The following is a 26,921-nucleotide window of genomic DNA, read 5'->3' as shown; positions in this document are numbered from 1 at the left end:
ATAAAATAAAAAAACATAAAATGCACATATATTCAATTTAAATCATGTTCTACTGAAATAACCTAACTTAATCTAACTTTACCTTACCTCCTTCGACTCAAGTTGTATAAACTTCGCGCCAGTTTTTCGTTATGATGATGTCCTTTTTGTTGTAATTTAATAACACACACAGTTTATGCTTTTTTTAAACGTACATACATAATATTATTTAAAATAATATCTCTAAATAGACAGAATATTTGTAATAATATTTGAAAAATCCTAAATTGTGCATGCATAACCTTAGATATAGATACACATATTTGTATTAATAACAATTATAATGGGTGATGTGTCGGATTTACTCGATTTATTACCAGTTTATTATTCAAGATTGTTTCCATTTGCTGACTATCATAGGTGGCTAAGTTATGGAAATGGTAAGATTAAGAAATTTATATACTTGTTGATTATATGTATAATAATTTTCTCAATGTATCTTCAATGTTTAACGTATTTCATATTTTTCTATTTCTTTTCAGCGGCTATGTTTAGCAAGAGAGAATTTTCTTTCACACTTTCCGATGATATTTATATACGTTACCAGTCATTCAATGATCAGAAGGCATTATCGGATGAAATTAAAAGACTACTGCCACATAAAATTGATATAGGAGCAGTTTACAATATCCAGTCAAGTATCAAGATATTTTTATTTTGCTACATTTTTCAGTAATGAATTCTTTAACAGAGTTTATTTCTATATTAAAACAGTTAATAATTAATCATTACTTGTAATAATTTTTAAATTTTTGATATTAAAAATATTACTAGTTAAGCCATTAGTTATATCTTTTTTAGAACAATGTACATAGTAATCATTATTAATATTAAAAGTTTACTAGTTGAAAAATAAAGATAATAAGAAAAAGAAGCTACAATGATATATAATTGATTAGATTTGTTTGTATTTGTATTTTATTCTTTAGTTTTTATATACTATAAAGAGTATAAAAAAATAACATTTTGTATCTAATTTTAGACCAAAAGATCAAAGAAGAGGTCCTAATTTTCAGCCGGTAGAGAGGGAATTAGTATTTGACATAGATATGACTGATTATGATGAAGTAAGAACATGTTGTAAAGGAGCAGATATTTGTAACAAATGTTGGAAATTTATGTCGCTTGCTTGCAAGATACTGGATGCCGCATTAAGATGTAAGACATCTACTATATCATTATATTGCTTTTTAATATTAAAAACAATTCTAAAGTAATTAAATGCTTGATTTTTACAGTGGACTTTGGATATAAACATATTTTGTGGGTTTTCTCTGGCAGGAGAGGTATTCATTGTTGGGTATGTGACTCTACAGCTCGCACTTTGTCAGGACAAATACGAGCGGCAGTTGCCGAATATTTGCAAGTTATAGGTGGAGGTGAATTTATGAAAAAGAAAGTACATCTTGCAGGTGATAAAATTCACCATTCTATCAAGTAGGTTTATATGAGGTTTTTAATATAGTATCTTAAATAAAAATTAGAAATAAAAGTTTCATCGTATATATCGCAGGCGTGCTCTTGATGTAATTGATCCTATCTTTATCGAAATGTGCGTTAAAGAGCAGAATATGTTGGGTACAGAAGAAGGAATTGAGAAATTTCTCCCAATACTGCCTAATGAGGAAGATAGACAAGAAGTGAAGGCGTTGTTCAACAAACATAGTACCAGTGAAGCAAGATGGCACGCATTCGTACAATATATCGAATCTAAACGAACAGAGGTACAAATACACTATTCTTTCTACGACATCGCTTATCATATTTTAAATCGAAATATTAAAATTATTACTTAATCCGTATATTTTAGGGAGATCGAAAATGGTACTTATATCGCCACTTAATAGAGGAAATAAAATTGCAGTACTCATATCCAAGATTAGACATAAATGTGAGCAAAGGTTTAAATCACTTACTAAAATCTCCTTTCTGCGTTCATCCGAAAACTGGCAAAATTTGCATACCGTTCAATGCGAATGTGGTAGACAAATTTGATCCTGACAAGGTTCCTACAATAATGACGTTAATAGAGGAGATCAACGCGTATGATATACGGGATAAAGCCGAAGAAGAAACGTACGAGTTAAATAAGAAACGGATAAAAGATTATAAGAAAACAAGCCTGAATAAATCACTGCACGTTTTTCAAGAATTTTTACGACACTTGGAAGCCGAGCGACGAGAGCAGAGATTAAAAGGAAAACGTAAGTAGTATAATATTAATTATTAACTTTTTGTTACAATTGCAGCTGCAATTTCTAATGTGTAAACAAACGTTTTTTTTAGTTACATCTGACAGCATGGAATTTTAACAGATCTTAACAATGATCTCGACTCTTTTTGTTTCTATTTTTTTCTTCCTCCTGTCTCCTCTTACTTTCATACATTCGATATAATAATATTACTTGTAAGATTAAAATGTACTTTTAGAAGAATGAAAAAAAGAATTTATTTTATCTACGAGTTTTCACTTTTACATATATGTAGTCTCGTGATAAGTCACTACACGTAAGTAGGACAAAGAGGGACACGCCGCTTGGAATCTCGGTAGCGATCGAACAAAAATCATGACTTTCGAATTTTTCCAGCGAAACCGAAGCACACATTCTTAAAAATCGTTTTGAGAGGCGCGTTAACGAGATCTCTCCGATTGTGAAGCGTCTTTATTCCACTTTTTGGATCAACGAGATGAGAGATTCCGGACATGCGGACAAAAGTAACTCACTCTTTCGCGTGAATTATCGTGAAATTCTTTTGCCGGTGTTACATTCCCGTTAAATCGGATGTGTTCGAGTTATATTAAGTAGTAAATAAAAGAGAGTTTAATTAATCGCTTCGACTTTTTCGGTTCTTATGAAAGTGTATTTCGCTAGGTCATTTTTTATTGCGTAGAAATTTATGCACCATTTGTTTTAATACGAAAATTGCTAAAAAATTCGCTTCGTTCATTCATTATGAGAAATAATTAAAAGAAAAAAATAATATTAAATAATTTATATATATATATATATATATATATATATATATGATATATTTAAATAATTGTTTCAATTTGACGTTATTTTTATTAGCAAAATTCGATACAATTTTTATCATGTTTTGGGGATTTTATAATTATTTGTATAATATTTTAATCTTATATAATGATTGATATAATGGTTTCAATTCATCATTATTTTTATTATTAAAATTCGATGCAATTTTACCATGTTTTGGGGATTTTATAATTATTTGTATATTTTAATCTTACGTGATGATTAATATAATAATTTCAATTATCGTTATTTTTATTGTTAGCAAAATTGGATGCACACATTTTTACCATATTTTGAGGATTTTATAATTATTTGTATAACGTTTTAATTTTATACGATGCTTGATATGTACATATACACATGCAGACGTGCATTTACATGTACATACAGATACACGCTTTTTTTATTGGCCCAATTAAAGAGATCTGTGCAAAATCTTATAAGCACGCTATATATTCATAGACTTTTTCATAGACTGATTATGAATGTGGTCTTGGCCCATTTCACGGTCGAAATACAGCCGAAAAAGAAACGAGCGCATCGCGGGCTCTTTCGCTACTTTTGTTTCTCAGCGGAATAAAATCAATATTTATAACGGTGATTTGCTTTTTCATCGTCGCGTAAAATCTACAACAAACTCGTACTTTATACATATACGTGCGTGTAAAAAAAGAAAAAAAGATATGCGTGCAACTCGTCGAATTTGAAATATTTCGTAACGCCGGACTGCGTTTCCGTAACGCGGAACGTCCAAGGAAGAAGAAAGTGTTAATTTATATTTTTTTCGACATTAATTAACTTCGTAGTAATTTATTATTTCCATAATTGTGAAAGAAATTGTGGGTGAAAGTAATATCATGAATGGTACGACGATCGTCACGTTATTAAGATTATTAATATATTGTTGGAATCAACACGGTTGAGAGAAATGTCCATACATGTAATATACGCATGTAAGGTGCGTGCACATCATTGTAAACATCTATTGTAGATTGACATTGTATGCGCGTTAGCATCTGTAAATAATTACATGCCCTCGTAATTCTTAGATCACGTAATTACAAACATCACGCAGCGATAATAAGTGGGAGAGCACGTGTTGTAATGCTTATATGTTTTTATCATAGTATAAATATAACATATTTTTCCTCCAGGAAGCGTGTTATCTACTGTTACTTTTCACCGATCATTTAAGCACGACTGTCATTAATCTTGTTGGTAATCGTCATTTATCGATAAATTATTATTATTTTAGATATATATATATATCTCAGAAATATATAAGTTTCTTTTTTTAATCATACAACACTCAAAAAAATATTTTGCTAATGTAGATAGATATTTAGATGTCTCGATTAAAATTTATCGCTATTTTTCTATCTGTTGGGGGGAGGGGGGGGAATATTGTTTGTCACGTATAGAATTTATAGCAGCAATATTCTAGCAACACCTCTAGAAATTTTAGATCCCATTGTCAAATATTAATCACAAATATAATTGTCCTTGAAAATAGGCCTTAAAGATAGGCATCGCGGAAAAATTTTTTCTGTCTAAATTACACTAATAGTACGGATATAAATTCTGTCTCTGTCATTTCAATTGATCAAGTGCAAAATATATGCAGTATCACAGTATTTGCTAATAATTTATCTGTTTCAGTTAATCTTTTACACACCTAGAAAATTTTTGTCGAAGTTGCAAGATTATTTTTTTGTGACATTGTGAAACATTGTGTGATTCATGGATCGATTTTTGTGTTAAAATTAATTAGACAAAGCCTGTATCTCATTTTCACTTGGAAATGTATGCAGGACTTAATTCAGCCAATAATTAACTATCCGAAATAAAGCCATATCGACGGAAATAATCTCTTTTCTAAAAATGAATTATTTTCTCCTGCGCGCTTTCTCTTATCAATAATACCGGAACAATCGTACGAATTTATTATAATAGATTTTTTTATATGATTTTCCTCTCGCAAAATCTAATCTATTTGATAAATTTTATTTTTTTACAAATTAATGAGGATAAATTAAAAATATTAAGCTTTATTATTTTGCACTCACCTGTGTAACAATTATTAATTTTTAATAATTAAAAATAATAATTAAAAAATTTAAAAAAAAATGATTTTTTCATACGATAATTAAATTTGCTCGGTGAAATGTATGTCCTATTTCATTTATAAAAGCATATTCGTGTTTGATATTCTCATCGTGTTGAATATTTTTTGCATGACAAAATGAGAATAGCGGAAATTGTTATTAAAGAAACATTTTCGACACAGAAAGCAGTATCTGTAACTACAATATTATCTCTGCGTTTCAATGTTTGAATCGGTTGATTACTCGGTATTCGGAAAACGATGCTTCGATCGTTTCTTTTCGACGGAACATCGTCATTTCATGTCTCGTCGTCTCTCATGTTTGCCGTTAAATTATGCGGATCAACACAACGGTAACACGTCGAACAAAATAATAAGTATAACGTCATGCCGTCAGAGTTTCACGCGAGAAACCGAGTCGCTAGCTTTTCCCGTAAATACAGCGGACTAGATTTTTCCAGATCAAAAGGATATAGATATTTTATCCATTACCGGAGATTGCATCGTCGAAAGCTGTTACAAATAGTGTATCATCGTCATTGCGTGTAATCTGAATAATCATCTGAAGAAATGATATTATTGCATTTGATCTCTACAAATGAATTAGTAATTACACATATTGTACATATAATATATATATATATATATATATATATATATATATATATATATGTGTGTGTGTGTCTTGAGTTAATTTGAATAAATCTTATGGCCCGTTGATATATTTTAAATATTTTAAATAATAAAAATTTGTTTAATAATTTATACATAAATTTTCTTAATTTTCATGCGCTCTCGTTTGAAATAAGCTAATTTTAATCATTTCTTATCACTGTCCTTCAAATATTTTTAAATTCCCAGAAAGATAAGCAAACACTCTTTTGCGAATATATTAATAATTCAAAATGACGATATGTTCTTTATTAGAAAATCGTTTGCAAATTTTTTACGTTTATTTCTTTCCAGCTGAGATTGAGCTCAATGTATTTTATCTCAATGTTTAATTATATACATATTTATGCGATATAACTTTTTACGCATATGCTGGGAGCATCATTTATTGATGAATTATAATAAAAAAAGAGTGAAAAAGAAATTGTTTAAATATTCCTGGAAGGAAATTGTCCTCTCTTTGCTGTCTTTACAACGTGTTCGTTCTCGCGAGAAAATTAGAAATTTACCGCGTAACTAAAGAATGCAACAATAGTGTGCCAAGGAGTCGATATAATTGAGAGCGCGATAATTTCTGACTAGAAACTCTATTTATTACCTTAGAAAATTAGATTGTGCCTGTGTGGTAAATACGCAATTTCTCTGCGCGAACGTTCGTCATTTGAGGAAACAGATTGCGGACATAAATCTCGAAATATAATTTCGGCCAGTCGGAAATGGATTTGTTACTAATCATCGTTCATCACCATCTTTTTCTCGATGGTTCGAATTTATGTCTCCTGCCTCTTCCACGCCGTCTTTATGAAAGTTTAACGAAGCGTTTTGCTATTTCGATATGAATGTCCTCCACGGCAATCTCGTGCGAATATATTCGTTTATGTTGCGAGAATCGCTCCGTGGAGACTTATGTAATAATAACTTATGCATCTTCTTGCAGTGAAAAAGCGCACGATTATTTTAAAGTTACACTCAAAAAAATGATCTCGCAACTTCAATAAAAATTTTTTAGGTGTAAAAAATTAACTGAAATAGATAAATTATTAACAAATACTGTGATACCGCATATATTTTGCACTTGATCAATTTAAATGACAGAGACAGAATTTATATCCGTACTATTTTAAGTAAAGTGTAATTTAGACAGAAAATTTTTCCGCGATGCCTATCTTTAAGGCCTATTGTCAAGGACAATTATATTTGTGATTAATATTTGGCAATGAGATCTAAATTTTCTAGAGGTATTGCTAGAATATTGCTGCTATCAATTCTGTACGTGACAAATAATATTCCAACAGATACAAAAAGTAGCGATAATTTTAATTGAGACATCTAGAGATCTATCTACATTAGCAAAATATTTTTTTTGAATGTGACATCGCTCAAAAATGATGGTTTTCGTAGAATTTAAGAAACTTTTCATTTTTCGTTTTAATTTCAATTTTTTATTCCTTGCGTGTCTTCTTATTTTCTTTGTATTTTTTAATCTGTGTTTCTTGTCTCCCTCTTTTTGTATTTGCAATTTTTTTATTTATGCTGTAATTTTCTTTGCACATTTATAATTTAGATTATGTATTTTTAATATTTTCACAAATTTATAATATTTTAACATATCTAATTTCGTGTTAATTTTTAATTTTGATTATATTTATTTATTTACACTTTAGTTAAAGCTTTGTATACATTTTAATTTTTCGCTGATCTTCCACTATTCTTAGCAAATCTTTGATCGACTATAAGTCCTGCCTTAGACTATACGATTTCCTACATAAATGGCGAATAGATAGATATCAGGATGATTCATAGCGATCAAGGCAATATTAACACGTTTAGAAGATGTATTTGTTTAGAGATATTTCGTAATAATGTAATTTATTTATTTATTCTATTACAAACACTGGTTAACTCTTTATTACGTGCGTACAGCTTGTCAAATTATTTTATAAATGTAATTTGCAATAAAATAGTTTGCACTTCCTGCTATTATACTTATTAAGTAAATGTATGTATATACATACAGCAGCAACTGCGGCACTCATTGATATAGTGAGAGAAAGTCGGTATTTTATCGTAAAGAAGATAGTAAAGACTTAATATGGGAGACTTGCGATGATTAATCGCGAAAAGAAAATTAGTTTGATTAAGATAACAAACTGACGAACGTAAGGATACGGTGTTGAACGTGACGGAGCAAGTGATCCAACGTAATAATTATATCGCGTAGATATATATAAAATTAAACATTGAGATAAAATACATTGAGATCAATCTCAGCTCGAAATAAATAAACGTAAAAATCTTCCGTCGTTTTGAATTATTAATATATTCGCAAAAGATTGTTTGCTTATCTTTCTGGAAATTTGAAAATATTTGAAGGACAGTGATAAGAAATGATTAAAATTAGCTTATTTCAAACGAGAGCGCATAAAAATTTTCTTAATTTAGGTATAAATTAATAAACAAATTTTGATGATTGTAAGAAAGAGCTGTCAGAAGGAGAATATGTCACAGAAAAAGATTTGACAGAACGATTGATTCGTTATTAAATTGATTCATTCAGACTGATGACAACCGAACTCGTACTCGGGTCTACATGATTGTTTCGGTTTCAATCAAAAGCAAAAGTGTCATGAAGAGTGAAGATACATCAGGAAGAGTGAAGCGTGTCGGAAAGAGGAGCAAACCAACGAAAGTGTGCCGTCGTGTATCAACTTATTCTAGAGGGGAGCATAGAGTTCTTTGAACATCACGAAGAGCCCGAAGTGTTCGTTGCCATACAGTGGGGGCAGCTACATAAGTACAACACGGTCTTAAGAAAAGCTTTCATTCTGATAGCAGATCGCAATCCACAGAACCGGTGAATTAGTGCGATAGAACTTTTACGGGCTCAGCTGTTTTGCGGATGAAGAAAAGTGTAAGAGAAAAAAGGGAAATACCTTCCTAGAGGATCGGATGCGCGAATGCATTTTGTGAAAAAAAGATATATTCACGAAGGAAAGGAAGAGACGTTTGACATTTCATCCTCGCGTTGCCCTCCACCATCGTATTTTTATTTGCGAGATTCGGATAACGTGGTGAGTAAAGAAATTATGAGTTTTTTTTTTCACATCTTTTCGCGCGAATCAAACAATTACTCTGACACGCGCGATTATATATTTAATCGTGAGATGTAATTGCGAATAATTGCATAAAAATTCTACGAAATTATGATTCTGTTAACCTCGATCAGAAAACGTAATGTGGATGGCGTGAAAAACTATATGTATGTACATGTATGTATAGAAATAAAGAAAAATATTATTAAAAGAAAAATTATAAAAAATACAAATATAATAAAAATAATAAAAAATACAAAGAAAATTTAAATTTAAAGGACTTGCGCTTAGAAAATTTAACTCTCGAATTATTTCAATGATCTTACAAGCTTACAATGTATCAACTAATTGAAACATATGACCTTACGCAAGAAGATTATTTCAATTTTTGATCAACGTTTGATTGGCCACATTGATTCTTTTTCTTTTACGAATATTTAATATTTAATTATTTATACATTTTTAATAGAATTCCGGATTTGCACCGATTATATATGTTATATCTACAATTAAATTAGTATCTCTAATTTCTTAGATAATAAATATTTAAGTTGCTTTTATGAAGAGAAGGAAATAATCTCGAATATATAAATAATTTAAGCTAATAATCTAACTGAAGTATAAATTGTCGTGCATAAAATTTTGAGTAACTCATGAAAATTTTGATCGTATTACGATTAAATCCGCGTGTTATATTATCAAAAAGATCTCCATGCATTACGATTATTTTTATACAGCAATACAGAACTTAGTGCAATCACGTGCGACCTTCTGCAGGTGATCGAAATGATAGCGACATGTCGCTCACGATCTCTATCACCGTTCTATCGATTGAAATTCTAGTAATGTCCAACAAGATCCGAACAGCTAGTCGAACATGGGAAAATCGCGAAGAATTCTCCTTTTTACGATAGCTACGTGATCGATATCTTCATGTCGCTTGTGAATGATAAAATACACTTTTTTTTTCTACTCCCATTCCACTTTTTTTTTTCGCTCCCGATTTAACTCACGATTGATTCATATGATGTATTGTTGAATTGCCTTTTACAAATTCAATTGACTTTTATTAAAATATGTGTATGTTTGTATGTATACTTTTGGTCACAAAAACTCGTAGTTACAAATCAATCAGATTAGTGATTCGGTCCACTTTTTTTTTCTCACGAATTTTTTCTTTCGATACTTTATACGGAGAAAATTTTCTCTCAAAATTTATTCTAAAAATCATGGGACAATATGTTTAAGTTTTTAAAATGTTTTATATAATGTTTTATTTATTAATATGTATTATAATAAAATATTCAATGTACCTATAACTCTTTTTCTCTCGATAAAATTTTATTATATACAAAGAGTATGTATATCCCTAATAAAATGTTAATAATTTAAAAAATTGTTAAAAAAAGTTCGTAGAGTTTTATTTTTTTAAATAAAAAAATACAAAATAATAATATAAATATAAGATATACTATACATATAAATTTTAAATACAATAAAATATTTTCAACTGCTCATTAATAACAATAAAAATATACTTTATTTATAAAGAAATGTGTGATAATTTTATCATACAGCTAATCTACGATATTCACATAGATGTCAAATTGTTCTTATTATATAAAATATGGGAAAATTTATATAATAATAAAATTTATGTTAAAATTTAAGAAAAAGTTTTTTCCGTGTACAATGCTTGATGCAAATGTGACCGATTGACAAACTTGTTTCAAATTTTTCTTTAGCCTACTGTTCTTCATTGTCTCTTCGTTCGTATATTAATGTTAAGTTATTTTTTGGCGACAGTATCTTTGTTTCTTTCGTAAACCATCATTCTTTACCTTCATGAATACGATGTTGAAAGCTCGTTTTCTATTTACGGAGCCGATCATTATTCGTTCGTGAGGTGGATCATAAGGACCGCTTTCGTGTATCAGACAAATTTTTGTATTCGCTAGCAGTATAACCGGTTTGAGATTCGGACTTGGGAATTTCACTTCCTAACGATTCCAAATACGAATCTAGTAGCGTCTGTAATAAATAATCAATTTTACGTGACAAGTTGTCAATGACTAACTGTACTGTCACAGTGTAGAAAAAATGAAAGGGAATATTGCACGCTTCGAAAATTATCTTATATTCATGTATAATTTCGGAAAAAATGAGGTGTAGATTATTTTATTATTTATATCTTCCCGAGAAAAGCGAAACTCGCGTGGCTGTTACCGAAAATTATATGTATATATATGTATGTATTATTTGTTTTTTATTTCGGATTTATTTAATCAGATGTAATTTATACATCCGACAAAAAAAGAGTAGTACGTCTTTATTGTATATTGATAGTTGAGATTACATATATCTCGAAAGTGTTTTACAATTAAATGATTAATTAGAATTAATATAATATTTATAATTAATTATAATTATAACTTAATATAAATCATTATAATTTAATATAATGTATTAATATAATAAATATAATTAATTGATTAATTAATTTAATATTAAATTGATATAATCAATTTTAATTAACATATTAATTATAATTGATTAGTAATTTCCTATATTTGTCAAGAGGAACGGAATGAGGTGAAAGTTGTTAGATAGCAAGGTATGGGAATAAATTGTATTGATTTTTAAATTGAATATTATTATTTCACACACGCGGCATTCGTGAAAGAGGAATTTAGGATAGTAAGTAAGATGCGATCATTGAACTTGTTAACAAGATCTCTACGACCGCACTTTGTGTAAAGGAGCGGCGCATAGCATTGTACGACTAGAGGATATCGATTATTCTCTACACGAGATGTAGAATGGATTAAACAATTTGTTGCTTAAAAAACAAAAATACGTTTTAACAGTTTAAACTTGCATCGTCGACCGAAACGGTTTTTACGCGATTCGATATCGAAAGCGTTCATCGTTTCACTCATCAAATGCGTTTTTTTTTTTTTTTATCAAAATAGATAGTTACGTTCTAATAAATTGTAACGATTCAGGAAATGAGAGAAAATATATATATATTGAAGCGAATATGAGTTTTCGAGCAAGTTATATAGCTATTTATCGGTATTAAAGTAACGAATGCTATTAATGTTAGAAATGAAAAAGTAATATAAAGTTGAAGGAAATAAAATACAACGCGTTTTACTATAACATTTGTGAATAATTTTGATAACATAATTAACAGTTAATTACCAAAGAGCGTTCTTATATTTTAACTTATTACCATTAGATATCTCAATAGAGATTTAATATATGTATAAATACGAAAATAATGTATGGAAATATATGATAACTGTCACATATCGCGCGCGTGCGTAAATTTATTCGGATTGCTTTTCTGGTACTAAACTTTTGATTTTATACTAATAATTATCTAAAATTGTCGTTGATTGAAATTTTCAAATAATTATGTTTAAAAAAAAGGATGTATTTAAGACAATATTCAGATATAAATACGTCTAAGTAATCGATTTATTTCCGTAAAAGGTGACAGATACACTTACAAACGTGTCAGGATTTTTATCGAGATTATCTGCGATTTGCAATGATTAATACGTGATACAACATTTAAAAAGTAATAAGTTACAAAGATATAGAAATAAGAGAGAGAGAGAGAGAGAGAGAGTAAACATTTTTAAAAGGATTGAGAGAAGTTGAAAATTTTTGCACTTTTTTTGCAAAGTTTAAACGTGGCTCAATTTTTTAATTATTTTTAATTTAATTATAAGATATAAAAAATTTAAATTAGTATCTTGAATATCTTTGCGAAGAACGTTTTATGCAAATGTATCTGATTCTTAATAGTCATTAAAATCTCATATATCTCAATACATTAAAACTAACATTGGACTGTCATAATAGTCGTAATATCTTTAATTGTGCTGTATCGTGGAATTATTTCTTCATATAATGTGTAATGTATATTCAGTGATTATAATGCTAACGGTTTATTCCATAGAGGGGAATGTGTACTACATTTTACGATTTTTAAAATATATAGAGTGGTTCATTAATTTTCCAGTCGAAATCTCTCTACTATTTTAAACAATAGAAAATAATTCACAAGCTCACAGAGAGTCAATTTTATTTTTTTTTTTTAATAGAATGACAGTTTTTTATGATAGAATTATGCAGAGTGAGAAATTCGGAAAAAGAAAGTATTGGAGAACATACATTTCAAAAAATAGGTCTCGAGATGTTTAACTTGTAAATTAGCAATTACGTATATATTAGCTTGGCCCATAACGAAATTAGCTAACAATACATAACTTGAGCAACGTATGATAGAATATACTTAACGAAATTAATTCTGATCGATGGATAAAACATGGAGGACCAATTTTATAGCTACTTCGTTCCTACGATTTCATTTCTCTATTCGATTTTTTTTCTCTAAAGAATATAAAAAAATATTTATAAAGAAAAATCGGTTGTTAAATAAATCGAAAATTCTCTTTTGTTTCCTAGTTATATGTTAATTTGTATAGAATTATACTTTTTTCTGAATTTGCCGTTTTATAGAATTCTATCATAAAAAATTATCTTTCTATTAAAAAAAATTAAATTAATCTTTAAATCTCTTTCATGCTTCCACTCACAACAAAATTATTACCATGTGATTATCACGTGCAAGTTGAAACGTAAAGCTTTCTAAAGCTTCATTTTTCTTATTATTTAAAATAGGAAAAATATTTCGGATGGACAAAGTTAGCGAATCATTCTATATAATAAAATATGATACGCGGATATCTAGATATAAAATAATTTTAATAATAATATATATATAATAAAAAAAAAAAAATATATATATATATATATATATATATATATATATATATATGTTAATGACATTCGTTTAAAATTAATCGTAAAATTATTGGTCAAGTATATTGTATTTTTTCAGGATAGATTTAGTTTGCGTTCTAGCAACTGAAAATATTGTAAAACGCAAAATTATTAATGTTTCTATTTGGGAAAAAATCAGTCACCAGACGGCAAATTTAGACTATATTGATACAAAAAAGCATCTTGTTTGACGAGACAGGTACTTTCAATCCTCTAATGGATTCCGTAGTTATATCAAAATTCATGTTACAGGACACTCATCATCATGTTTCTCTTTTTTCCCATCAACAGAGTCTTGTCGATCATTCGTCACGGCTTTTCGCCATCGGGTTAATATAAAAACTAGCAATATTAAAGAATTATTTTTGCCAAGTTATAGAAAAAACGCTTGATAATCGCTCAAATTTAGGAATTAAGGAGTCATCAAGAAATAAAGCTTACATAAATTTTTTATAAAAAATTCTAAAATCTCATTGCAAATAGATTATAAATAACAACAGTATAATTAATAATATAATAACATATGTATAATAACTATTGAAATTATCTGTAGAAGCTTACGATTGCGCACGTACATATATGTGTGTGTTTGTATTGTAAAAAAAAGAGATTGAAAATGCAATAATAATATAGGAAACGATTTATCACATTTTATGTTAAGCTGTCTCGCGTCACAAAAAAGATTAGGCATTTCTGGACTCAGAGGAATCGTAGGTCAGTATAGCTACGGTACCGGTCGACCTTCGCAGGTGGTATCGTATTTTGTATGTATTTCGAAATAATGTACGCGAGATTATTTCAAGATCGGTGAAGAGTGCATTTGGAAGAGTCATATATTTATATAATTTTATTAAAGCGTAAAATGGAGTTTTTGCAGATCAAACTGATAAATTCCAACAATTCTAACAATCATCGGACCCACCGTAAACAATTGGCAGTTCTTAAATCGAGGTTCCTGATAATGATTCGCGATAATGGTGGGAATGACAAACCGCAAATAGACTCGCTCACACGATTGTAATCTTCAGAGGAAGCACCTGCAGTCGCAAAGAGTCCTTCATCTCGTTGTCTGTCGCAATTATATATGTACGAAAGAACCTTGTCGCTTATTAGGAAAGCCACGTGCTATTCGAACGTGCAATCCTAATTAGGCGATGTCTAGTATCCTTCACCATTCTTTTACATTATCGTGTGTTGAATCGATTTCGTTTAACGATGATTACGCACGTGAAGTAATTAAAGGAACACATTATGTAATAAATACGTAATATCTTAAATAAAAAAAATTCTGCTAAAAAATCCTTACAATTCTGATTACTAAAACATGTGTTTTGGTAAAGTTGCATAAATGTCAGATTTAAGATCAATATTATTAAAATAAAATATTTCTGAAATATTTAATATTTTAAGTTAAAGCAGTCACAACGTTTTTAACTTAAAGATTCTTTCTTCAATGGCCGATGAATCACCGCACGAACTTGTGCTCTACATCCTGCAAAATTCCTGGTACACCTATACCATATCGTGCTGAAATCAGTGGCGTAAAATTGGATGATTAGAGAAACAGGGAATATACGAACGAGTATATCTCGAAATGTGATAGCAATCTTTGCTTCCGTGTTTTGTGTCGAAGAAACGACACGCGTCAATAATGATTAATCCAAATGTCAAATTGAATCACCGCACTACTCTACCTAATCATTTTCTCATTCTCAATTATATATTTATAATTTTAATTTTAATAGTGTAATCTTTATTTTGATATCAGAATCAAGTCTTTGGCTAGTCATATGGGTCGAGTCGTTCTTACTTCTCAGGCTAACGTGTTCTCAATGAATTTAAAAAAGTTTCTCAAAAACACCTGGTAACTAAAAAAAAAAAAAAAAAAAAAAGAAGAAGAAAGAGTAGACTTCCGTGTGATTTTCACCAAATGTATGTGGCATCTTCCTTTACTCAGAGACGGTGAAAAAAATGGCCCCGTTTCCGCTTCACGGAATATAAGTGCGATTAACATGCAATTATTCGGGTCAACAATGGGATCCCGAGGCTATGTGTTTATTACCCGATAGCTAACTCTCTCCCATCGCTTCCGTTGAAATTGAAGGTTGATCGTATACTGTGTGTATGAAGAGGGGAATCCCATTCTGTCGAGAATCCAACTACGACGAGATGTAATAATACAACTTGTAGAGAGTACGTGGCTGTCTACGGTGAAGTTTAGTGGCTATTGTCACTGATGCATTGGCAAACAGTAGTAATTTGGAAGTAAATTCGCGTGTGCTTTACGTTCCACCGGAATAGGCCATGTGTACGCTTCGGTAATCATTGGCTATGTCGGGAAAAGAAACTCAACTTTTTTCTCTTATTTTTTTAAATAGACGCGCGCATTTTTTCCTAACTAGACATTGTTAATGAAAGATAATTAAAGACTAATGATCATGAAAGTCAAACGTGTTGCGAATAATAATTTATGGTAAAAGATTTAATTCAATGGTCTCTGTTATTATATTAGATTGTTTAATGAAAACACACAGATTAAATATAAAATAGGCCAATGTGGAGAAAATAACGATAAAAAATTTAATTAAATGCAATCTATGACAGAAAATGATGCGTGTTTTCCTGTTTTCTTCAACGCTTAGTTAAATACAAGTTAAATATATATCTAGCTATTATTGATGAGAAAATGATACATAAGATTCCATTTACTGTTAGTACGCGCGACTTTCTAATCGATATCTTCCTTTTCATCAGAAATATTGCGCATAATTTTAATGCGCTTTATATGATTCTTGTATGCTCTATATATGAAGAAAAAGGGAAATTATGTCTCTACATGTGTAGAAATAGGGAAATTAAAAAGTTAAAATATTATCAATAAAGAAGCGAAAAAGAAAATAAAAATATAATTCAAATAAATTCAAAGGCTTCTTCCTCTTTTCATTAAACTTTTATGAAAATATTCTAAATACGCGCCTTCAAACCAATATATTATATTTGTAAGAGTTAATGGCGTAAATAAAATTTAATATACATAATGTTTAAAAAACGCAATTTTCGATTTATTTTATATATATATATATATATATATTATTTCGATTAAATATTTTCATATATATTCTCATTTTTTTAATTACTTGAACTATTTTTATTAAACTTTATACAATTTTTTCAAAACTATATTTGACAAATAAAATTTTTATATTATATCATGTCACGAATATAATTCTCTCTTTCTTTCTCATAAAACTAAATATTTGTAATGCTCGCCTCGTCTTGCGCGTTACGAAATACCACATTATTATGTAGCGCTCATAGTGACACATGTATATGTATATCTATGTACCGGTGCTTTGTTTCAGAGAAATAACGGTTTATACGGACAATGTATGATGCCTAATGCGATAAGATTATAGAAGCGACGAAAAATTAAAGCAAAGTATGTCAAAGTACAAGCATAGAATTTGGCTCTAGCAATTTCAATGTCGATGTGCGTACGTTATATACACGTATATTATTTATAAAATATATCAAAGTTATATAAAAATATAAGTTATAGAAAAAAATGTCTATATTATACAACTGAAATAAAAAGTGCTATTTGGATGAATAATTTAGTTTTTTATATAGAAACTATACAGCCAATATATGTATATATCTTAATTTTTTTTTAATCATCAGTTTTTTTAAATATTTAATTTTTGTTTGAACGCGTAATATTAATTATAAGATATTTCACGGTTTTAATTATAATTATATATATATATTTAATTTTTGTAGAGAGATAAGAGATAGATTTATCAAACAATCTAGAATAATTCTGCAGAAAAATGTGATAACATCATAATTAATGCGTATAAATTTAATATATTTGTGTGTGTATAATTTTACATTAAAAAAAAAAAAATATATATATATATATATATACATATATATTTATTTTGCATGTGTAAACATAGCGATGAGTAAACAGGCAAATATCGACTGATGCTAAAACATTTACAATATATACTTCTCATTGGTCGATAATCATATAAAAAATCATTATCAATGATAACGGCAATCAATAACACAGTTACACATTTACGCGTAAAATAATAATTTATGCTTACATGTAAATATAAACTATATTCAAAATATATTATTTATATATGCATCGAAAAGGAATATATTTATCGAAAATTTCTTTTTATTTTTTCTTTTTATAATTAATTGATTTAACATAACGCGGTACACAATTTTATGAAAAGTTAATAAAAAATTTAATAAATTTTATTATTTCGTATCATAAAAATGAAAAATTTTATATATGTATATTGTATATATTATATACATCTTACGTATCTCACACATATTATTTAAAGCAATATACATAATGATAAATATAATATATAAATTACTTTTACCGCATGTCGTTGCTCCCTGATGCTTTTTTAAGCCTCCTTTTTCTCCCTTGTTCATCCCTTGCTGCTTCCTCGTGGAATTCACACTCACTCACGAAAACACATTAATTATGATTAGTCGTAAACGCAATAATCGCGAGACACTTTGCACGGCATTCCCGATCATGGGATAATCACGCGAGATTGATGCACTTTATTATATGATATATTATGACAACAACACGAAAGAGGTATACGATTCACTCGACGTTTACACGAGATCAAAATTATGCGCTACTCGTTATTTCTATTGTTGATATATGCATAGTGTATGTACAATAAAACGAATCGTAAATTTAAAGGATTAAGGTAATGAAAAAGTAATATAGCAATCGTTTAATTATTAATTAATTTATATAATATATATTCGATTCTAAAAATTATTATCCGTAAGAATCGAGATAATCGAGATAAAGAAGGATTGTAACAAAATTTATAATTTGTTGCTTCGATTTTTAGCTCTAATAATGATCGTTCTTCGAAAGATTTATCAAACAGTTTAATCAATCGTCGTGTCAAAAATTAATTAAGTGTACGTCAATTGTAAAAATCATAGCAAATTGGGTTTCAATATTCATAACGATCGCGTTTAGAAGAAACTTTACGGAGCGTTTCTCACTATTACTTTACTGCTCGAATGTCACAGTGCGAATGATATAGCGAGGTGTGTAACATATAACATATAGCGCGCTATTTTTTATGTCGCCAAGGCCGAACACCATGTTATTAATAATTCCTTGCCGAATTTTGCGTACTACGTTGGGTGACATATCACACATGTACGATATATTATAATATTAAATTATAGAAATATTTTAAATTATATAAATGAATTATTTATTAAATGATTGACGTATCACGGAGTCATTTATTATGCTAATTATTCAGACTCGTAATCGATTGTTTTAATGCGCATTCTTATCCGAATTATATTTGGATAAGAAAAGTAGAAAGGTAGAGCGATAAAAAATTCGCGGAATATATTTGACTTTAAGTATCGTTAAAGAAATATAATTATTATTCGCAAAAATCGCAATAAAACGATAATTTATAATTTTGATTCCTGTCATCACTTTGATTAAATATACACATCATGCGAAATACGCGTTTCGAGACCTATCGTTGCGATATATTTACATATTATTTAACACATATAAAAGATTATTAATTATTAATCATATTAATTACATCAAATTATTCCCCGATTATGCAGTATTGCACCTTTTCTACTCGAATGTTGTCACAAAAATAATAATAGAATTGAAACACATGCATTGATGTACTATATGTTATAGAAATCGAACACGCAATTATTGTTTCTTTATTGATATTTAAACGTAATTTTATCTACAGCACAATCTTCCATAATCTTGTATTATTCACCTTTATCTATAATAAATTGATAGAAAAGATCCATAAAATAAAATTACAGATGATATAATAGGATAATAGGATAATAGAGTAAAATGATAATCTTGAAATTTATAAATACGGAAAAGACATTTCATTATATATAAAATCATTTATTATATATAAAAATCTAAAAAGTTAATTGAAGAAGAGTCATAGGACGATTAATGCAAATGACTTTCGACATATTTACTGGGGTAAATTAGATTAGCGAATAACGAGCTCCTAATAGTTAATGTACATATAATGACGGAGCTATTAATCTGTGCAATAAACGTCTGTCCATCGAGGATATCATTGAGTGATTGCACCGATATAACTGGTGAAAAAGCTGCAATTTTCCAGGTCACAAAAAGCGATAAGTAGACAAGTCTAATTGTGAAGAGCAAAAATAAACATTGAATGTATGTGTGTGTGTGTGTGTGTGTGTGTGTGCGTATGTTGATAAAGAAATAAAAATAAATGTTAAATGGAAATAAAAACAAGAAAGAGAATAGCTGAGATGTAGTTAAAACTAGTATTTCATTTCTCTGGAAATAGTATGTAATATAGTAATAAAATGTATAATATAATATTAATAATTATTATTATATAGTAATATTTATTAATATTATAATATAACTAGATAAATAAATAATATTAATTATATCACACATAATATAATAAAAAAATAATATTTATTATTTTTTTATTATTATGTATAATATATGTACGTATATCAAATGAAAGTATCTATAATACAGATGTGCGCTAGAATAATCCTTGAGAAGACAGGGAGTGGAGTGACACTGTCTGGTGATGAATTAAAAAAACTAATATCCATGGAAGGGTCAATTTCTATGCGCTCTGTTACTCGACCTTCTGCAAGGTCCTCCAGCGAGCACGGAAAGACTTGGCGACTGGAATGCGTGACTCGACGATTTTATAACCCGCTTTCAATTACTATTCTTGGTGCTCTTGTTTCATTCGTTTCGCACCACCACTGCAGAAGAAGAAAAAGAGGAAGAAGAAGAAGAAGAAGAAGAAGAAGAAGAAGAAGAAGAAGAAGAAGAAAACACCATAGCGCGCGAGCAGAAGGCACGGAACGTCCAAATGCCGCCTCATGCATCGCGTCGCATCGCGTTTGTCTCCTTATCCCCCTTTCTTCTCTGCCTTTTTCTCGCTCGTATATTCTACATAGGGACGTGATTTATTTGACGTCAGATATACAATCGCGCGCGCGCGCGCGCAACCGCGAAGAATAAGGAGATCCGATAATGGTGTGCGTGGCTAGACAGGAAACGCGTCTCTGGTAAAGAACATCCACCCCAACGAGCGAACAATTTGTTTTGGCTCGTTTGCTGGCTCCCTTGATCTAGAGTGACGTTTCAGCGATATTTTTAATGACACTAGTTTTTAAAAGAAAATCATTTCTGGATTTAACTACAAAATAATTTGGATGTATTTGAAATTATTCTGTAATAATATAGGGAGCGTGATATTTTAAAGAGCGAATGATAAAATGTATCTTAATTGTTAATTATTTATATAATACGGAAGATAATTTTTCGAGAAAAGACAAGCGTGTGTTTATAATTGATTAGATATAATATCATAATAATTTATAGCGAGATAAATAAATTGATATCGAGAGTCTTCACTTTATGAAGTATTTTGCGCGTAAAACATGACAGTCATAGTATTCCATGTTGCATTATTAATCTTTCCTTTACAGTCGGCGACTCTTCATATAATTCCGATGGATTATAATTTTTATACATTTTCTTTAATAGTTTTTTTTTTATTATGTATTTTACAAATAGTTTCAAATGTATATGAATATAATACATACATCGCGACTGATGCTCGAGTGCTTTTACAAAAACAATTTATTCCTTTTCAGACACTAGGACGATGGTACTGGTCTTGCTGATACCCATAATCGGATTTGCCGCGGCAAATCCTTTTCAAGATACACTGGACAACCGATTGGTCTCTCCAATAGAAGAAACGCTTTTACATCCTACGGAGAACCGTTTAGATTCAATAGACGAAAGTCCAAGTAAAGATAAAATAGTAGAAAATATAAATAAAACCCTGTCAGACTTGAAGCGTACGACTGATGCGGAAACGCACGAAGCTGGTGGAAAATTAACGCAAGGACGGAAACACAAAGCTATATTTTTAGATTATCCTCTGGTATCGCGTGCCTCTTATTATCCAAGGGTATCCCAGTACGAGGTCGATTACAGGGACGATTCAGAAATTACAGCAAAGGATAGATTGCCAGAGGAGTTTCCAAAAAGATATGAAGAAAGCAACATCTTCTATATTCGACTCCCACCCACGCCGTACACATTTGTACCCGGCCTCGGATACATCTCGCAACCACCTACGTATTCGACCGCCTCCTTAAAGCCTCAAATACCCCTTGTAACTCAGCTACTTCAGCTACCCTACGTAAGACCTGTGGGACAACCTCAACCGGTCTCTCAGCAGCCCATTAATCCCTTCATCAAATTGCCCATAGACTTCGTAAGCAATGGCAAGCCTACCTCCGTTTACCAATGGCAAAAGAAACCTAACAAGAAGCCGGCCGACAGTCCAATTACCAACTTAGACAATCTGTCGGCCGATTTTGTGAGCAATGGTAAGCCGACCTCCATTTATCAGTGGCAGGCAAATCATAAACCTATAAAGAGGCCGGATGATTCGCTTAATAATCTTAATATGGAACCTTACACCTTCAATGGCAAATTGACCAGCTTGTACCTGCTTGGATCGGATGGATCTACCTCGATGCACCAGTCTATCCGGTATCCAGATTATCAAAATGCTTATCAAAACGCGTATTACTGAGTTCATCTGGTCGAGTATAGATTTTATTCAATTAAAATGATGGTGAAATAAAGGGAATTTGTCTCTAAGTGAGAGACAATATTAATACGCGTGACAATGAATAAATCAGCAACCTGTGAACTTAGTGAATAATTATTCATTAATTTTTTTATACGAACAACTGAAAATTGTTATATTTATTATTATAAAATATTATATTATTATTAAAATCGTAGTTATTGAAATCTAATTAATTTTATATCAAAACAAGTTACATAATATAATATAAAGTAAAAAATATAATGTTGTGACGTCAATTAAATTGAGAATTTATTCAATCGCTTTTCCGATAGCTCGTTAAAATTCGTTTAAAAAAATTCATATTATTACAAGTATCATTTTGTTCAACTCGCATTTTGTTTGAAATAACATTTTCCGAGAGAAATTTATATCATATTACATTATTTCATTATTATCGGTGTGTGATAATGTGCTAGAATTGTTTACAAGTATAATGGTGTGTCACGTGCGTGCGACGCAATTTTAATACGTATATTGCGCAATAATTTTCAATAATTAATATTCTATAAGCCTTTTGTAAAATAATGCAATAATATATATATTATATAATATAATTTTTAAAATTACTTATTGTTAATATATTTTTATAATACTTTTTTACATACACATGTGCGTTTATACTCATGATAGATGTATGTATGATGTATGTCTGTATGTATGTATGATGTGCGTATTCGCGCACGTGACACAGCATACGTAATTAGATAATTGAAAAAGTTGTTGTTTTTAGTTTTTATATATTACATACGGATTATTTATTGATTTTACACGAATGTAATTAGGAATTTGTAAATATGTGAAATATATGTAAAAATGATTATAAGAACTAGATTACACATATGTGTGTGTGTGTGTGTGTGTATTATTTTTAATTTTTTCCATGATATTATGCGGCAAAGCAAAAAGCGTACATTTCGTGGTCCCTTGTGCGCTTGTAATATAAATATTGACTTGGGATGTGAGTTTGGTCAGATTGTCTGGACTATATCCTGTCTGGTTACAAACATGCGCGGTTCAGATTAAACGTATAAGGGGATTCAGCATCAAGATTACTTGCGACTTTGCCGGAATCGTATCTCCTCCCACACAAACATATATATATATATATATATATATACACATACATACGTACGCTTTTATTTTTCTAGTAATATACTTCCCGTTATGTAATATGTCTCCTCGATTTCATTTCAATTTTTAGTCCACCAATGACTCCCAGTAATTATTTATCACAAAAGATATTAATAACAGTAATTATTTATCGCAAAAGATATTAATAATGATACTTATTCGACAAATACCGAGGTGTTACGTGCATGTAATTTGAATGATTTTTTACATAAAAGTTATATTTTCATATAACGTGAGAAGTACAATTATGCGTAATGAGTCTTGTTAAGAATAATAAGAAAAACTGTGATATTGATGATGATGATTCTCACTTTGCTCGTTTAATATCGTTGAGTTTTTGTCAAGAAAATGTTCATATATATATATATATATATATATATATATATATATATATATATATCACCCAGCATTTTATTGCTGGGTGATTATATAAGATACACACACACATATATATATATATATATATATATATATATGTGTGTGTGTGTATCTTATATAATCACCCAGCAATAAAATGCTTTAGCTGGCGTTACACGTGAAACGGTACAAGAGTAATGCAAGAGCAGTTGCCTGTTGGAAAAAAGACGTCCTCTTTAGGATTTCAAATTTATACGGTCAATTACCAAAAAATGTGGTTCGGAGGCGAGCGACTCGTCGTCAGCGTGGCCGTTGCTTGTAGATATTAAAGTAAATGCGTTGTAACGGGTTGTAAAGTGGTTCTCATTCAGGTATAAAGCAGTCGAGCAAGACCATAAACAGAGATAAACAGATTCATTAATTTCTGTTTTTTTTTTTTTTTTTTTTTTCTTTTTATACTGTCTCACTCCTTAAAGGCTTATTCACATTTTTATTGCAATTTTAAAATGTAAAGAGTGTTGAATTGTTAATAGATTGTAATACCAATATATATTTATATATGTAAAATATTAGTAGGCATCAATTTTTAAGCCGCAATTTAATAAAGATTTATTTGCTGCCGTTTTTTATGCGTGCATAAATTTTTATATTTATTAATAAAGTTTTATGATGAAAAAGATAATAAAATTATTTGCAAAAATATTACGGATTCCATAAAATATTTGAGAATTTTTAAAAGGTAAATGTTAGAATATATCGATTATTAATCTTACACCGCTGTGTATTATATATCTTAATTCTATATTAATAAAAACTCTGATCTTTGTTATGTTAACAGAATAACTAAGGAAATAAGATCGGCTCTCATTAACGGCTATAATTGCAATTTGATTGGTAATTTCATTATTCCGTACCATCGTTACGAGAACAGTTCGTTGATTACCACAATGGTAATTAATACACTTTAATGCGCGCATCGCAGATTCACAATCAAAGAAATCATGAACCAAATAAGAACAGGAAAGAATCTTAATGAACGGATCATAATTAATAAAATTCTATTATCACGAATAATAAGTCAATTAATATTAATAGAGATTATATGAAAAATAATCTCTTGATAAAATGATCTCGTATTAAGAAAATTTGACAACTTACAATCTGTTAAAAAATTCCAACCCAAAAAGTCATGAGAGGAATTACAGATATAATTACTAGAGCACATCGAGAATAGTTAGAGATGTCATTTTAAAAAGTATCAAATGTAAATTTGACCTTACAAGAAATAAATACTACTAACACGCCTAATAACTTGTCTTTTTGAATACAACAGAAGATAAGAACCTTTTAATCAAATAACAATAATGAATATTATCCACATTAATATATTGATTAAACATAGGTAATATCAAAAATACAAAATGGATATTTAAAAAGTATTCGCCGAAACAAGTTAGTGTACAAAGGATTATAAATATTTTTATTCGTTATACTGAATACCTTATTACAATCGAGCATTCTTATTTACGATTTATATATGATATACGTGGGGACATAGAAAAAGAATATTTATGTAATATTTAATAAAAAAAGATTTTCGCGTAGTCAATGCACGTAGATCTACATATTACGTAAAAATATGTATTGTCCAGTCTTCATAAAAAGTCCGCCTACAATCATGTTACATTGATCGAGGATTTGACATTTGACATACATATGCAATCAATCAATCGCGTATACATGATTATGCATGAAACGACGGACGCGTAGAAATAGTATATCCGCATGTTATACTTATAAAAATATACTATACAGCGTTAATTAGCGATTAACAATTTTAATTAACTTAACTTAGCGACACAGAATTTGATTATAGGATCATAGGCGATCTTTCAGCGGGAAGTAACATTCGGAATGCGATCGCTGATTTCTCTCTCTCTCTCTCTCTCTCTCTTTTATATTTTGAAAAAATCCGATCAATTGCAAAACTTTGCGCTTAATCAAAGATTTATTCAAAAATGAAATCTAATCTACTTGAGGCTCAAGCTCTGTAGAGAAAATGTCAACTTCTCTGTTTTATAATAAGTAGATTAACGTCATGTAATATGTTTAAACTAATCTATATAAGTAGAAATATATAACATTTCCTAGCATTTTTGATGAGTCTTATATAAATAAAAAAGCAATCGGATAAAAAAGCTAAGTTACATATATAATATGATTTAAATGCTATAGTAAATAGTAATAGTGTATAATCAATACTTGTGTCAAATGTAAATACTGTCATATAATATATGGAACGGACATGGAACATTGGTTAATCTCAATATGTAATACTATCGCGCTTTTTAAGTTGTAGCAAGGTTCTTCGGTTATAAGATCGTTGCTTGGAATCTTATAACCAAAGAGCGAATTTATTTCTTTTTCAGAAATTGTCCCGGCGGCTTGTCGATAACGAAAATTGAACAAAAATAAGGGCAAAGGATATATAAAGTTGGAGATTTTCTCTTTTGGTATCAGAAAAGGCTTCGCCTTTCTACGTTCAAAAACATCCAGATATAACCTGCGATTATCCTGTAATTAAAATAAAAAATGATCTTACTAGAGAATAAAAAATAATTATTGTATTGGATTATTCCGAAAGTTCGTAGCGATTTTTATAAAAAAATAAAAGCTAATATTACATATTTCTTTCTTTATATATTCGATACTTTTTACATAAGCATTGTTTTTGTCAACAATCTTTATAATCATCTTTCGTGAGTTCAACTTAAAAATCTCATCTTTCTGAAAATCCAAAGCTTCAAAAAATTAAAATAAATAATAATCAGAGAATATTAAATCTAGTATAATCTAGGCAGATAGAACATTACTAGCTGTACGA

At 29.4% G+C, this 26,921-nt stretch overlaps 1 protein-coding gene across 3 annotated transcripts; it reads left to right on the top strand.

Annotated features, from left to right (window-relative positions):
• Positions 1 to 15: 15 nt before the first annotated feature.
• On the top strand, positions 16 to 22,667 carry LOC140672420 (DNA primase small subunit-like). Of its 3 annotated transcripts, none has more exons than XM_072904575.1 (7): positions 16 to 419; positions 522 to 672; positions 1,022 to 1,197; positions 1,278 to 1,476; positions 1,553 to 1,763; positions 1,850 to 2,243; positions 21,534 to 22,667. In XM_072904575.1, the coding sequence occupies exons 1-7, from the start codon at positions 323 to 325 to the stop codon at positions 22,487 to 22,489; spliced, it is 2,184 nt and encodes a 727-aa protein (XP_072760676.1). In that variant the 5' UTR covers positions 16 to 322; the 3' UTR covers positions 22,490 to 22,667. The 3 variants fall into 3 exon arrangements, with proteins under 3 accessions (XP_072760676.1, XP_072760678.1, XP_072760677.1); XM_072904577.1 differs by lacking the exon at positions 21,534 to 22,667 and adding an exon at positions 17,162 to 17,184 and having other exon boundaries at positions 25 to 419; XM_072904576.1 differs by lacking the exon at positions 21,534 to 22,667 and adding an exon at positions 2,326 to 2,946 and having other exon boundaries at positions 26 to 419.
• The last annotated feature ends 4,254 nt before the right edge of the window (positions 22,668 to 26,921 follow it).

Source organism: Anoplolepis gracilipes, chromosome 13, assembly GCF_047496725.1.
Source record: "Anoplolepis gracilipes chromosome 13, ASM4749672v1, whole genome shotgun sequence".
Taxonomy (NCBI): Eukaryota; Metazoa; Arthropoda; class Insecta; order Hymenoptera; family Formicidae; genus Anoplolepis; species Anoplolepis gracilipes.
The sequence above is the reverse complement of the archived record's forward strand: the minus strand, read 5'-3'. Positions and strand labels throughout refer to the sequence as shown.

What these genes read in the sequence shown, in the direction of transcription:
- LOC140672420 (XM_072904575.1), top strand. Translation starts at nt 323, where the DNA reads ATGGGTGATGTGTCGGATTTACTCGATTTATTACCAGTTTATTATTCA. An exon ending in TCGAATCTAAACGAACAGAG is followed by an intron (nt 1,764 to 1,849) that starts GTACAAATACAC and finishes CGTATATTTTAG; the next exon opens with GGAGATCGAAAATGGTACTT. An exon ending in GCAGAGATTAAAAGGAAAAC is followed by an intron (nt 2,244 to 21,533) that starts GTAAGTAGTATA and finishes ATTCCTTTTCAG; the next exon opens with ACACTAGGACGATGGTACTG.